This window comes from Eublepharis macularius, chromosome 18 (genome assembly GCF_028583425.1).
Source record: "Eublepharis macularius isolate TG4126 chromosome 18, MPM_Emac_v1.0, whole genome shotgun sequence".
Lineage (NCBI taxonomy): Eukaryota > Metazoa > Chordata > Lepidosauria > Squamata > Eublepharidae > Eublepharis > Eublepharis macularius.
Window position 1 is genome coordinate 32,001,875 of NC_072807.1, and position 16,183 is coordinate 32,018,057.

Consider the following 16,183-nt stretch of genomic DNA (forward strand, 5'->3'; position numbering starts at 1 on the left):
TGCTGCTTGAACATTGGAAAGGCTGATCAAGGTTCTAGAGCAAGAGGGAGATGCGAGAGCGCTTCGGTCTAAAACGCTGCTTCCCCATTTTATGGAACAACCACACAGGGAGCTGCTTTAAACTCTGTTCATAGTGGGGAAATGGGGAATGCTAGGGTTTGGAAAGTTCCCAGGCCGCCTTCAAATAAGCAGTTTTTTTTAAAAAAAAGTGCTTGGAATTCTTTTTTATGCAAAAGCTAACTTAACAAATGCAAGCAGCATGTGATCAGCAGAGTAATCAGTCTTTTTATATTATTGGCGTCTTCTCTGTAATTTTTTTGGAAAGTTTTCACATATAAAGAAATGATCATCTGAGAAGTACATATGCTTTTGGATATTTGCGTTTAATTCCTGGTTCTATTTGGCTGATTGAACTGGTAAATGTTACATATTCTGCCTTCGTTGTTTTGGGGTGTTTTTTTGTTGTTGTTGAGGTTATTTCATTTACTACTGATTAGCCTACTTTTCTTATGTTTGTATATCTGTATAAATTAGAAATATGCTTGGAAAAATGGACTCTGGCATCTAAGTGTTTTGAAATGGTTCTTCAGGGTTTTTTTTCCTTTTAAATTAATTTAATCATACAAACAATGATACAAACCAAAGAGAACCATAAGATACAGAGAGGCAAAAATCGTAAAATTAAACAATGGAAAGCAGTAAAAGAAACTACACTTCACAATCTTTTACAAACCCAAGAATTATAATGGACAAACATCTAAACTTTGTTTCGTCGAAGGAATTACACCTTTAGCACAAAATGATTCTTCAGTTTTGATTTTGGTACATAAGAAAAACAACAGAAAACAAATTCTTTCTGGTGGTGGATGATGGTGGTGGTGGTGGTTTTGTAGCTTTATAAGCATAACATGAACTGAGTTTAAACTCTTTAGACTGCTTTTCATTTGGAAAAAATCTCTATATTCAGGAGGTGTTCCATATACTGAAATTAGGAGATTTATCTGACATCAAAACTCCTGTTCAGGATATGTTTGGCTGCTCAAACTTTAAATTTTTAAGAAAGGGGTGGCAAAGATGTTGACTGGTCACATTGCAGCTGTACTCAACTTCATATGTTCAGTTCAAGGATCCATCTTTCACCAGTTTTCTATGAGGGTGTATCTTCTGACTTCATCTAGTGGATCAGCAACCTGATAAGTTTTCAGCTAGCCAGATTTCCATAGAGCCATCTCCTTCTTGATAGCAATATCCTTTTCTTCCCCATTTGCTTTTAGTGGTGGTGAACACCACCAAGAGCAGTTAGCCTCAGAGTCGGTTTCCCCATTGTTTGGATCAAAATCTACCAATATTGTTAACCCTTGGAATTCCTGCATGATTGGCCAAAAGATTCTGAACTACACCTCTTCCTCAGTGTTGTCTTTTTTCAGATAAGGCTTTAATGGAAGGTGCATGCATACATGTGTGAGGGTGAAGTTAATTATTCACTGGAGAGAGATTTTTGTCCAAGATACTGATGCATTGATCTACATGGAAAAGTTTATGGGCTCGTGATGGTGGAATAAGTTTATTGTTAAGTTTTAAAGCTGGTTTCAATAAACCAGTGTGGAGCCAGAGTAGAGGTTAGAAAACTATTTACATTTTTTGTTTCTAACTTTGCTCTGGTTTTTTTCATCATCACTTTGCTTTCCCATTTAAAAATCATTCTTTGGAGTACATGAATTAACCTGAAAAAAATTCTGCTAGTTTAATGTTGTCCCCAGGAGTATTACATTCAAGCAGTATTATTGGCATGAAGATGATTTGCTATACAGAAGTAGGTACTTGGGAGAAATTAAGGAGATGCTGCGCTGGGATTCTTTAGCTAGACTGTTTCCAATCGAACTTGTTAAAAACAAAAATTGCTTTCGGGGATTGGTGTTGGTGAGTGACTTAACAATGAACTGTGTTTCCAGAATTTTCAGAGATGTTAAGTTTTTTACTGTCTTACGTTTCTTATATACTAATATTATCAGAATACTTTACACCTAAAAACCCCACAGCACCAGTTTGTCTTATCTTCCCACAGCTCTCAAAAGTTTTTATTGCTGGCGGGAGGGACCCTGAAGATCAGTGACGTCACAGAAGAGGATGTCGGCATATATACCTGCATTGCAGACAATGGGAACGAAACAATTGAAGCACAAGCAGATCTTACGATACAAGGTATGTGAAAAAATTTAAGAGATGAATGATCAGGAGGGCCTCAGAACTCCAGGGCTTAGAATTCTTGGAATGAGGAAGAAGAGGAGCTTGTTTTCTGGTGTTCCTGTCACATGAGGTTTGTGCAAGCAGGTTTCAAAAGTCAGCAGCTCCTTTGGAGACTTTAATTGGGGATAGTAGTCAGCCAGGACTATTGCCTGGAGCTCAGTTCTGGAAATAGGCCTCCTCCTTATGATTGCTATTCTCCTACTACGAAACAACCACACACCTGCTTGCCTTTCCTTCTTCCTGCTCCCATCACCTGTCCCAGCTGGGCCACTAGCTAAAAAGAGTGGCAGTGAGGAAGTGTATGTGTAACAGAGAGAAAGGCGGGATTCAGCAAAGCTCGTTGCGTGTGCCTGTGCAAGGTCTACATAACTGGTCTTTGCTCTTTGTAGCTTAGAGAGGTCATGTATATGAACTTCCTTGCCCCACTTGTCAGAGTTACAGTTTTTTATAGCCCATATTGATGCTTTTGGAGTAATAGGTAATACAAATACACTTCATGAAAAACTTTGTAAGGGCCTCGAAATATTGTATTTAATTAGGAAAACACTCTTATTGATCACAGGGTACATAGAGTGGGAAGGCTCATATGTTGCATGGTCCCCTGGTTATGCACTTACATCTCTGCTGCTGGAAGCCAGACCACTCAGGGTGAGGGTGGTAAGCTAGTTACCTCTAACGTATGGAGCTGTGTGAGTATGTGTGTGAGAGGGGAGATTTCTGTTGAAAATTATGGGGGAGGGGGTCCTTCTCCTCAAACTGCAGATCAAATCTCCCTTCCTAATGGTTATTTTTTAATATAAAAATGAAACTCCCATTAACAAGTAGTTTGGCCCTCAGATACTGGAGTTTATTATCAGAAGGATGATAACTTATTAATTCAACATAGAGGGTTTAAAAATATAAATCATTCAATAAAAAGCATTTGCTCACTAAATTAAGAATGCTTGCCCTTATTTTTAAGGGCAGAGTTACATATTATGTTTAGTTCCATGATAATTTTAAAAGACCTCCCACTATTCCAATGCAGGGACTACTTTTGGGAGGAGGATGGCAGGATGAGGGAGAGGGGCTTGTTAATCCCATGATTTTGTCCCATGTCATTTTCCCATGAAGGAAAAACACCATGTTGGGAAAATGTATGAGTACTTGTATTTGCTACCCAAGGTAGAAGAGGAGGATTGGAGTGCTGTTTTTTAGTGTGTGGAGAGCAAGCAGCAAACGGTTAAATAACTTCTGCACCATTCTTCCCCTTCAAAAAGCAGCCCCAGTGGTGCATTTTTGGGGGGAAAGTCTTAGGAAAGTATGGTGGAACTAAATGTAATATCCTGAATCATGCCAGCTGAATCTATTTGTAAACTTAAATATAGTGGAATTTAAGAACAATGGGCAAAATCAAGAAACCGTCCCACCAAATAAACCATGGGCTTTAAGTCTGCCTTTATATATTTCTTGTTATGTACCAACCTGTTACATACATGACATTTCACTTAAGCCTAAGTTAATGCTCGTAAAAATGGAAGAGAGGACTGAACTACCTAAAATACTGACTAAAATACAAGTTTATTGTGCAGTGTGTGTATAGATGCTTTCTACCTGTGTGTATTACGCTTCTCTTCCATGATTGATAGTCATCATGTTACAGGCAAATAGTGGTCAGTAAAATTATTTTATTATTCTGTGAAAGAAATGATTAGATTTCCATTGTGTAGATGATGAGAAGGTGGTACTGAAAGAAGTGATTGAGGGAAATGGGCAACAATGCCTGTCTAGTTCATTTTATCAGCTTAATTCAGGAAGTAACAGAGAGGCAGACAGATGCTGACAAGGTTATAAGATCACATTTCATCTGGGAATTTTTTTTCATTTGTTACTGAATTTGGCTCCCCAGAGATCCCTACAAACACTGTGACGTCAATGACGTTGCTTTTATGTTTCCTGGACTATCAGTTTCAAGTTGAGCTGAATGTTGCAGCTTGATACAACCTCTGGTGCCTCGTTTTTAAAAAGAGAAGTAGTGCATTAGGTATGCAATGCCAGTTATCTCAGAAATTGAATGGGAGAGTTACTTTCTGAATGTCAGTTGCACAGTTCTGTGGGAGAAGGTAAAACCTTAAAACGAGAGAGATAACATTTCACTATCTTTTAAAGTCATGAAAAAAGACAATCTGATTATGAGTTCAGTCTTGTTTAGCATTAATTTCAGTGACTTTAGCTTCACTGGTCCTCATGTTCAGCCACTCTGGGAGTACTAAGATGGCTGAACTCTCATTGCCAGAAAAAGCATGGAGGAGGGGGCAGAGCTGGGTGTATGAATTTCATTACACCTACACCTAGGAGCGTTACAGCTAGGAGAAACACGGGAGGCCCTGCATTAAGACTTACTTTCTGGAAAACCTGACACACATACACAAAGGGAAATTGAAGGGAACACTGAGGACTTTGAGAATGATTTCTTACATGTTTATTTATTTACAAACTTATCCTGAATTTCCATATCAGCTCAGTTGCTTCAGTGACTAGCCCAAGAATCTCAAATCCAGAGCAAAAATGTAGATGTAGTAGAGAATTGTTTTTGTTTTTTTAAAAAACTGAACCATGGCTAAAGCAGAAAGCCAACCATCGAAATTGGCTTCCTGCCGTGGGTTTGCGTGCGTGTCTCCGAATCTGTATCCATCTGTAACTGGCCACCCTGTCCCACAGGCTTGTTTGGGCAGAATGGGTGGTACAGTACATGTGTGGCTGGTTTTAGTATTGTATTGTTTGCTGATTTTATATTTTATGTAGCCGATTTTTATTATTGTATATTTTTATGTTGTGATCCACTCTGAGCCTGCTTGAAAAGGTCAAAGATGCAAGCTAAGGTGCTTGTGCATGTGTTACGAATTCCATGGAGGCAATTTCTGGTTTCCAATAGATCTGAATTGTAAGTTAGAATTTAGTATCTGAAGTCCTTTTGAGAAAAGATGGCCATCCTCCCACGGCTCCTTTCCCCTTCATTTTTAAACCTGGAGAGTAGTAAAGTGGACAGTGTTTCCCTATGTACCAGCTTCCTGTCCAGAAGTTAATACCTTTTTATTTTATCATTTTCCTTTTTTGTTTCATTTTGATTTTAGCTAGCCTTCTTTAAAAGAAGGTGGAGGTGGATTACTTGCAAGCATTTTAAAAAATAATGTTTATTTTACAAAATACCATTGAGAAACTTAAAACCAAGTTATCAATGACATATGTCATTTTACAAAGTGGTTTCTTTTATAATGGCTCTGGAGAAATCCTAAGGGAGAAAAATATGGCTAAATTAGCCACTGTTACAGGTCTAAAATATCTTCAGTGCAGACACTGATACTGAGTTAAGGGAATTGCAGACTCTCACTTCTACTGCCTTTAGCTAAGATTTCTTAAAAATTGAAGTGTTGTGCATTAATGAAGCACTGAACCAGCTGCTGCTTCATGAGAGAGGCAGCCGTTCAGTTTTAGAATGATTTTTTAGAGCATGGTGCTTAATTAACAGTGGCAGCGAATTTGGTTTTCTTTTGTCTAGTTCTTCAAGACTTGAAGAGCAGTTCTGAGTAGATCTTTCAAGTTTACTCAGCTGGGCTTACTCCCAGGAAAGTGTTCTTAGGAAGGCACAGCGCCATTCTAAGAATGCTTTCCTGGGAATAAGCCTCACTGAAAAAACTTAAGTAAGATTCTGAATAGAATTCTGAAGGATTGCTCTTTTAGTCTCCCAGAAACACTGGAATTCATAGAAATGTCATCACTGATACCCATTTGACCAAACATTTCACTGGTTTTGAGGAGATACAGGATTTTTTCACCTTTCCCCCCTTCCTTTATTTCATTTATACCTCACCTTTCTCCCCAGTCGAAAACCGAAAATGACGTCCGTTGTCCTCCAGTCCTCCATTCTGTCCTCACAACAACCCTGTGAGATAGGTTAGGACAAGAGTAGACAAATTGAAATATGAAGCATATTTCATCACAAAACAGGTCATTTTGTGTGTTGCAAAACAGCATTTTGTTGGGCAGCAGTTATCACGAAATTCACGACTTTTTGGCCTGTTTCGTTAGCTTCGAACAATTTGTGATTGCAGACAGGCAGGCGCTGATCCATTGATTCCCTAGGCAACAATGGGCCCAGACCTTTTGTTGCCATTGGAAACCCCAATCATAGCCCACTTACCCTTTATTGGCAGCTCTCCTAGCCATCTGGAGAGCTTCCATTCTGCCCTATACAGCCATGAGCTGGAGGTCAATCCCCTAGGCAACCAAGGAGGTCGGCCTTCTGTAGCCATGGGCACACTAATCTCACCCCTCCAAACCCTGTTAGGCAGGTCAGTCAGCCAACCACAGACCTCCTGTTCTGATCTATATCAGCGTTTTGCTGGGATTGGAGTGGAGAGTGTGTGGAAAGATTTGGGATTTTGCTTTTGACTGCTGCCACTTTAAAGAGACTGAAAGAAGTCTCTTATTTCCAGCTGTTGGCTTTGCTGTGGGAAGGTCTTTTAGTGAGGGTGCCTTTTTTCCTCCACCCCACCCCTCACTCTGTCAGCAACTCCCAGTCCCCGTTTCAGTCATGCACTCTGGCAGCACTTCTCTTCCCACCCTTCCTGATCAACGTATTGCAAACTGAGAGGGTGGGTGGAGGAGAGCCTGCTGAAGTCTTCCTGTGCATTTGGCATCTGCAGGTATGAAGGGGGCCGTTGAAATGCCCCGGATTATGACGAATCACAAAACTAACGAATAGTTTCAACAAAAATGTCAATTTTTGTGAACTTTCGTGATTCGTGGTTCATGGATCGTGATGAAACATGAAACTCGTTTTGGGCTTTTTCCGTTTTGAGCCCATGTCTAGACAAGAGTGTGTGACAGGCCACGCCCAGCAAGTTTCCATGGCCAAGTGGGAGTTTGAACTTGGGACTCCCAAATCCTAGCCTGATACTCTAACCACTATACCCCTTCCTTCCTTCCTTCCTTCCTTCCTTCCAGTAAACATGCATAATTTCATTTTCAACCCATCAGACTAAACACAATTGCACATTTAACATATGTAATTGTTTTCTATGTGATAATGGCAGTAGGAAAGGTGAAGAGGAAAATGTAGGCCTCCAAGGCTGTTTTGAAATTTAATTGTTTGGTGCTGAAACACGTAATTTTCTATTAAAATCTTACTTTATGTAATTGGCTCATTTGCTCTTTGATTATCAATTTAACTTGTCTGCCACAAACATCTGCATCTGTGTTTAATTGGTATGAATTCTGAGCACTGAAACAGTTACGCTACAAAAAATAATTTTGAAAGCATTTTGAAATTCATTAATGGAAAGAAAATGTCCTGTGAATTTAGATGTGTTTCACATTAAACATTTGCAGTCAATGTGGCATCCCCTTTCCCCTGTATTTAGTCTAGAAAATTCCTTCATTGACAAATGCAAACATCTTAATGCCATCAAAGCAAGTTATGTCTTGGAGATATACTTGATTCTAGGACTGAGTAATTATGTTAGTTTATCCCGTTTAAAATAGTAGGTTTTTATTAGGACCTGCAGATAGAAACAAAGGAATAAATATCATTGGCTCATCTTATGGTAAGCAAGGCACTTCTGACCTTTGTCTTCATGTTATTTGGTTGGAGCCAATGAATGGTCAGCAGAAGAAAAATGGCTACTAGTGGTGTTCCACAAATACTTATGAAAAAGTGTGTGCAAGAATTTATACAGTGCTATATAGATGGGTTTGTGGACTTGCATAAGTGATTGTGCATAGCCTTGCACAAATAAAAGAGAATTTTTGGATTTAGTTTTGCTTCTCTTGCATAACTTGTTAGCACAAGGACTAAAACGGGCCTTTCATGACCTGAATACACCTTTTGCACACATAAAGGATATCTTTAGACCCAATTTATGTGTTCCAGGAGTGTTCCTCCCCTACATGCATGCAGATAAACTGAGACGTGTTTATGGAGATTCCCTCAACCTTCCGGCCCATTTGATTGCTGTTGGAAAACTTGCTCAAGCATGTTTGATACTTATTTTTCCATCCTCACCAGATCATTTCAGTGACTGCTGCTTAATGAAATCCATACAGAGCCTTTAATGAGCAGTAGCTTGTATCTGGTTTTATTTAGGTCTCTCTGCAGTGCAATACCTTCTTTGTCCTTAATCATAGTTTTCATTTTGTGGAAACTGGAGAAAAAATATTTAAACTAGGGCCTCAAGCCTTAATTGATTTAATTAGCAGATTAATCAACTACATCTTTGGTTGCTTAATTGAAGGGAGCCTATTTTAATTTGCTTTGAGGGTGTTGCGGTTCTGTTGAAATACTGAGATAACGAATCAAAATTAAAGTGCTGTAGTGCATTAAAGACCAACAACATTTTCCAGAGTATATAAGCTTTTGTGAGTCAAGGCTCCCTTCCTCAGATATAACAACAAATTAAAAATAAATATTAAAAATGTATTTTCTTTCTAACGGTGATAAGCAAGTAAGGTTTTGTTTATCAATTTTTTACACTTTCCTCAATTTCTCAAAAAAGAATCTTCATTGAGATTCTGATAGCACTTGTTTTAATGAATCCTGTTGAAAGGTAGGGGAGTTACTAAAATTATTTAAAGCATGCATTTTATTATTTATCGAATATTGGTCATTATTTTGAAATTTGGGCTTTAGCTCTATTATAGTGCAGTCTGAAACATAATTATACTTACAAGCCCATTGATGTCACTGAATGTCAACGGGTATACTTTTGCTTAGGGTAGCTATGGCAGATACTTGTCAAAATCTCATATAATGTTAGTGTATATATTAAAGTACTCGTCTTTTCCGTATTGTCTTATGAAGTGGTCAAGCAATATGTCAGTAATTGCCTTTTCTTTTTTCTTTAAAGCTCCTCCTGAGTTTCTGAAGAAGCCTTCTAATATCTATGCTCATGAGTCCATGGATATTGTATTTGAATGTGATGTGACGGGGAAGCCAACTCCAACAGTGAAGTGGGTCAAGAATGGAGACGTGGTCATCCCTAGTGATTACTTCAAAATTGTTGTAAGTTTACATTTTACATAAAACTGATTTGCTTATTACTAAATGCTTAAGCCAAACCTACACAATGCTGAATTTTAGTGTACACTCACCAATAAATGACCCAGGAAAGTATTGATCTTTAATCCATTTTACTCTTCAGTAACTGTCCAGTATCAGTGAACTGGACTTAGCTAGGAAGAAGGGCTTTATAGTCTTTCAGCAAAGGGTAAGAGTCTCTTGCTACAGTGAGTCTTAAAGCCCACACTTTAAAATATGTCCATATTCCATTGGAGAAGATTGGACAGCCCAGGCAAGTTGATAAGGGGTACCGTGTAATCCTTGGCTTTTAGTAGTTAAGCATCAGAAAGTATTTTGCGAAGCCTTGGAATTTCTCTGAAAAATTATTGCGGTATGTGATCTCTGCAGACAGCTAACAGCCTAATCTTGTAATTGTAATAGGTAACACATTACTGAGCTTATCATTCCCTAAACATGGATAGAAAATGATAGCATTTGTACCTCTCTCTTAGAAGGAGCATAACCTGCAGGTTTTGGGCCTGGTGAAATCGGATGAAGGCTTTTATCAGTGCATTGCGGAAAATGATGTAGGCAATGTGCAGGCGGGAGCCCAGCTGATAATACTTGATCACGGTAAGGAACTGGGATCGTGCGTCGATAAAGCAGGTCATAAGCATTTCAGGTTTGCTGCTTGGTTTTCCTACAGGGCCGTATTTCTGCTGTTTACATGAGGCAGGCGGCCTTTTTTTGAGCAAATGGATAGCAGCAGGTTTTTATAACAGGCAATTTCCCAGGGGTATCTTTTCAACCTGCAGCATTGTACTTGTGCATCCCAGAATGCTTTCCTTAAACATGACAAATCTAAGACAAAAAGCATTACTCAGATATAGCAGTGAGATTAGTGGCAGTGATCAAGTGGGTAATGGCTATCAAGTCTCCACAACTGAATTCATTTTAGTTGCAACAACTATCGTGATCTTCTCTTCAATGACTAAATAGAACATTTAAAAAAAATCGTTTGTGCCTTGAGAATGTCTTGGTTATTTATTCTTAGCTTCCTGCTTTTTTTTTGTGTGTGAAAGAATAATTCAAGGCAGCTAACAAAGCAGGATGAAATGCAAATAGTTGAAAGTAATACAATATTTGCCTTACAGCGGTTTTAAATTTAAGTCCCATGATAAATATTTCAGATGTTAAGGGAACATGACTGTTGCCACATTTTGAAATACTATTATTTATTAACCAAGCACTTGGATGGATACCACTTGTAATGCATTTAACCACCTCCCTGCCCACCTTTCGGCTGATACCAGTTGTGCGGCTGTAGGCACTTAGAGCAGCTACCTATGGGGAAAGATACAACTAAGTACGTCTTGCGGGGTGTTAAGATAACACAGCTTACAGTTAGTAGTTTGAAAGTAGAAGTTGTTTCAAAAAATCAGGTAGACCACTGAGGTATGCTTTTAATTGTTCTGTGAAAATCTGTTGAATATATTTAAATTTAAGATGGTAGAATTTCCTTACATCTCTTTCCATTATATAAACTGGAGGTCATTTATAGCAACAGATGCCAGAATGAAGTGCGAGGTGAAGGCAGTGACGCTTCTGTGGGGGATCGTCTAATAAAGCCAGGGCTTTTTTTCAGCAGGAACATGGGGGAACGGAGTTCTGGAACCTCTTGAAAATGGTCACATGGCTGGTGACCCCGCCCCCTGATCTCCAGACAGAGGGGAGTTTAGAGTGCCCTCCGTGCCGATCAGGGGGCGGGGCCACCAGCCATGTGACCATTTTCTCCGAGGGTCACCCACTGAGTTCCACCACCTCTTTTCCCAGAAAAAAAGCCCTGAATAAAACCATTTAAAATTCTCATGAGAGAAACTGAGATGATTTTTCTTGTCAGTATAAAGCTTCATATAGAATGGAACAACGTGTTTGTGTGTGTGGTGTTTTGATCTATTGGACAAATCTGGATATAAATATACCATGTTTCTTTAGAACTATTTTACATTTGAGCATACGATGTATCAGTTGCCTGTTTTTTTTGGTCCTGGACTTCTGAAGATTACAGAGTTCCCAAGAGAATGAATCCCTGTGTAAAAATTCAGTTTGGGGATATTTGGATTTACAATGCAAACTTGCACCATGTACACAGTGGTGTGTTTGTAGCAGGTTTTTCTTAATCTTAAGGAAACTATATTAGGGAACACATTTTAATGAAATGCTGTTTACTGTTTCTTTCATTTTCGAATATGTAATTTCTGATGAAGTTTATTTTAGCCACAGAATTGGATTTGTAGCCTCTGAGGGAAGGAGATAATAGTATTTGGTTTCCCTTTATTGGTTTCTGAGCAAAAACACAGCCTGCCTTTTGTAGCGCTTTTATGTTAACACTGGTCTATTTCCTATAACTCTGGTTGGAATGATAGGAAAATTTGCTTTCCTTTTTGAATTCTTTCTGTGTGATGCATTGACAATGGCATATCTTTTTAGATTATTGGACATGACAGAAAAAACAACAATTAAATGACTTCCTTTAAAGCAAAACCTGTCATGAGGATGGGAGGAGTGGTTTTATCATACTTTTATGATTTCCTTTAAAAGTTTACATTGGAAAAATTGAAAACATCTTCCTTGCCAAAATGCTGTAATTTCACACCCAGCTGATTTGGTGGACACGCAAACAAGCACATGGTTATGATTAGGGTTCCTTATATTTAAGGTTTACTTATATTTTCTACTAGCAAAACAAAAATCTAGGTAGACGGACTCATAACCAGAAGAAAAAGAAGAATCCTGAACCACAATACCTAAATCATAAAATCTGTTTGTCGGGTCTCTCAACGCATCTGTATTGTTTATAATAGGAAGGTGTCCAGCCTTCTGAATCTACCATTCTTCTTTATCTTTGAGAAACTGCAATATGGCTAACACAAAAACTCTGCAAAGAGCCCAGAATCCCACTTGATATTTTAAAGTTATCATCTGTACTTTTTAGTTTGTTATTTTTTTGGTGTTTAAACTTTTTTTTTAAAATAGCAATGTAGCAACATTGGTACAATTAAAAGACAAAAAACTATTTTAAGTTTCCTCAGCAGTCAACTGAAGAAACTGACATGGTCTCAGCCGATCCCCTAAGGAAACGAACATGTCTTCAAAGCCTGCCACAGAAATGGGGCATTTTTCTAGTGCTGCGGGGGGGGGGGGGGAGCAGATACTAGTTTGGTTTGACTCCCTCAAAGAGTGGTATTAAAGAATTGAAGCAGTTTGGGGCCAGAACCGATCAGTAAAGCGGATCTGATTCTCATGGGTTGAATACGAAGAAAGCCTGATGTAAAAAGTTCACCATGCGGAAGAGGCCTAATTTTCATTTTATGTTGCAGTAATTTGTGCTTATGCAAATGAAGTTTGAACCCAAAGTATGCATTTCTTCTCTTATTGCTTGAGATGTTTGTGTACCCATTACAAAGTATTTTGCACAACATGTATGTAACCTATACTTATGCAGGGCCGGCGCGCCCATGGAAGCCAGGTAGGCAGTGGCCTCGGGCGTGCGGGCTTTGGAGGGGCGCCGGAGGGGGTGTCGGGGGCAGAGGCACGCACAGTGAAGCTGGCATGACTGGGATGCAGCTACTGCTGCAGCAAGCCAGCCAGCTCTGTGCTGCTGCCACCGCCGCCACACACCCCAGCCGGCCGCAGCCTCTGGGCGCCGCCCCAGCAGCGGCTTGTGCGCCCACCTGGGGTGCGTGGCGGTGGCGGCATGGAGCTGGCTGGCTGGCTGCTGCAGCAGCAGCAGCAGCTGCAGCCAGCAACGCCAGCTCCGCTGCGCGCTCCTCTGCCCCAGTTGGGCGCAGAAGCCGTGAGCTGTTGCTGGAGCGGCGCATGGAGCAGCCTCCGCGCGCTGCCCCAGCAGCAGCTTGAAGCTTCTCTGCTTGGGGCTCCGCGAGCTTCCCAGCCCCCCTGCGGTGCGTGATGACATCAGTGATGATGTCATCATGCAGTCAGTGGCGCGCGCGCACGCCGCCTCGGGCGCCAGAACCTCTGGCACCGGCCCTGTACTTATGAGAAGCTCTGGACTAGAATGCCTTCCTCTTTGTGATTTGTTGAATAGATTCAGCATTAACGTAGCAGACCGCTATTCTAACCCCAATACTTTATTGTGCTGTAAACCGCCTTGGGGATGGCTTTAGTTGAACAGCAGCCTAATAAAAACACATTTGTTTTGTATGCTGTCATGGCTGAGACCTTTGTGTCATGCCAATCACAGAGAGACTCTTTAGTTCAAGAACTATAATCTGTGTTCTTGAGTGGACTTTTCTGGTTCTGTATTCAAGAGCCATTTCATGCCATAGCACAGATTTTCTGGCGCAGACTGTCTGAGAACCTTCCCCTTGGTGAATTGAATGTTACCTGTTTCCTGCCGTGTAACAACTGAATGCCAAAATGAAAAGCAAGGGAGACAATAACTTCAGTTTTTAATTAGTGTACAATTAGGGGCTGCTTTGTAGAGCATTTAATAGTAGGCCATTTACTCACACCAGCCGGGTATTACTCAGCGGGAATTCACACAATACTGCAGCAGCAACTACCGTGAAGAGGTGGCCACTGAGTGTTCCCTTGTGATATATACCTCATGCAAATGGATCACTTGTGGGAGCAGGTAAATGCCCAGATAAGTAGCCAGTTGCAGAGGGTGAACTGACATGTCGAATGCAGCCTTGCAACTTATACAAGATTCTTTGTCAGTCTGGATGTTCTGGAAAAGGAGGAGGGAGAGTAGCAGTTTTCCTGCCTCTGCAAATATTCTCTCCAATTCCTACATTTTTCTTAAGGGATTACGTCTGCCCTGGACTTCTTTGTCCTGTGCAGTATTCCTGAACAGTGAGATAAGACAATTATATCATGCATGCCTCAGTGCAGGAACATCTTCTCTATACTTTTTTCCCCCCAAACATTCTTTGTAACTTACATTTTGAACGTGAATTGGTCTGGATTCTCCGTACTGCGTTCCTACTTTGGCATATTTCTCGTGTGATCAAAATGACTGCAAAGAGATTGCATGGATACCTAGTAACTTTCTTCTTCGTGGTAATATGTGTGGCTTTGGGGCATTTGCCAATATTGGCTTCTTGTTGCAATTTTTTAGCATCCCATGATACTGCATCTTTCTTCATTAGAATGTGTTAAAGCATCTCTAGGCTTTTCTTTCAAAAAAACTTCTAGGCCTCCTTTATACTAACAAAACATTTAAGGCAGCTTACCAATAATTAAATATTTCAACACAATAAAACACCACAGATTTTCCATTTGTAGCAAAAGATCCATATTTTAACATTTTCTTCTTAATAATTAGTTTTTATTGAATCTGCTGTTTAGTAAGATCAGTCCCTGGATGGTGATTATTGGCTAGAGATTCATAATATCTACCTAAAGGAGCTTTTAGTTTCATGCTATTTAATAATCCTCTGATTTGTTAGATTAGCATTTAAAAGTAAAAAAGGGAGGGTTAATTGCAAATTAATGTTGTGCTGTGCTGTTTTTTCCCCCAAACCTTTTAAGTGGATACATTGTGAGTGTGCCTATACATGCATATGCTCTCGTTCTCTCTCTCTCTCTCATAGCTCTTATGTGGCATTGAAAAATACACAGACGTCCTGAAAGTCCATTTTTCATGTAAAGATATTCTTGAAAAGATGAAGCTGCCTGAATCCAAATAAGCATTTAATCTGCTTTGAGATTTCAGTGCATCACCCTTCCTCTGAGATCTGCCTTAGTGTGTCATGCTGTATGTTTAGGTCCGGCACTCTGCATTAAAACTTTATAAATACTTTTTATTAGTTGAAGACATTTCAGGGAATTCTCATAAGACTTTGAAAATACCGTGTTAGTCCTTGCTTAGGCATGTTGTCATATTTTTTTAAAAAAATTCAACCTAATTTAAATATATCAGTGGATGGTGCACACCTTAGCCATTTTAGCTGCTGAAGCAGTACACCCAAACAGGTTGTACACCCTGCTCATTAAAAATGAAAAGAAAATCATGTAGACCTTACAGGCAGAAAAAGGCGCCGGCCTCTAGCATCTGCTGCCTGCAGTAATTACTGCAAACTGGAGAGCCAGTTTTGTATAGTGGTTAAGAGTGGCGGGATTCTAATCTGGAGAACTGTGTTTGATTCCTCACTTCTCCACTTGAAGCCAGCTGGGTGACCTTGGGTCAGTCACAGCTCTTCCTGAGTTCTCTCAGCCCTACCCACCCTTAGAGGGTGATAGTTGTGGGGATAATAATAACACACTTTGTAAACTGCTCTGAGTGGATGTTAAGTTGTCCTGAAGGGTGGTATATAAATCGAATGTTGTTATGATGATGATGATGATGATGATGATGATGATGATGATGATGATGATGATGATGTGTGGTAGTCCCAGGTACTTTTGCTCACTATTTCTTGATTGATGCAGGAGAGAAATGAAGGAGCTTGTTCATTTTGTATGATAGTGTTCATCATGTAGAAGAATATTTAACTAGACACTATGAATTAAAGGTCTTGCAGCCCAATCTAGTATTTGTTTACTGAGAACGAAATCCTATTGAGTTCCTTGGATCTTACTCCCAAGTAAGGGTGCGCTGCATATCATTGTAGTGTTGCTGTGCCTCCAGGGATAGTGTTCTCAGTGTTTGTATTTCAGTTTATAGTTAATTGGAAACCTTTAAATGACTACTAATTAATATGATGTTTAACTAATGTGGATGAGAATACACCTGTTTTTGCCTTTAAACATCTCACTGAATACTTAGCAGCGCAAGAAACCAAATCTTTAATCCAGAGTATTCTACAGTGTATTTAAGAAGCGAATTAAGAAGCTTTTTTTAAAAAATGATTTTCCTTTCTGTCCTATTAGTGG

The 16,183-nt window shown here is 39.7% G+C and overlaps 1 protein-coding gene across 5 annotated transcripts in view; it reads left to right on the top strand.

The window, feature by feature from the left end:
* Positions 1–16,183, top strand: part of NEO1 (neogenin 1) — a 123,502-nt gene that overhangs the window by 58,378 nt on the left and 48,941 nt on the right. For all 5 annotated transcript variants that reach the window (XM_055002211.1, XM_055002212.1, XM_055002213.1 and 2 more), the window contains exons 5-7: positions 2,066–2,202; positions 9,132–9,286; positions 9,796–9,916. In XM_055002211.1, coding sequence (XP_054858186.1) covers positions 2,066–2,202; positions 9,132–9,286; positions 9,796–9,916 — 413 coding nt within the window. The remainder of the gene's footprint in view (positions 1–2,065; positions 2,203–9,131; positions 9,287–9,795; positions 9,917–16,183) is intronic.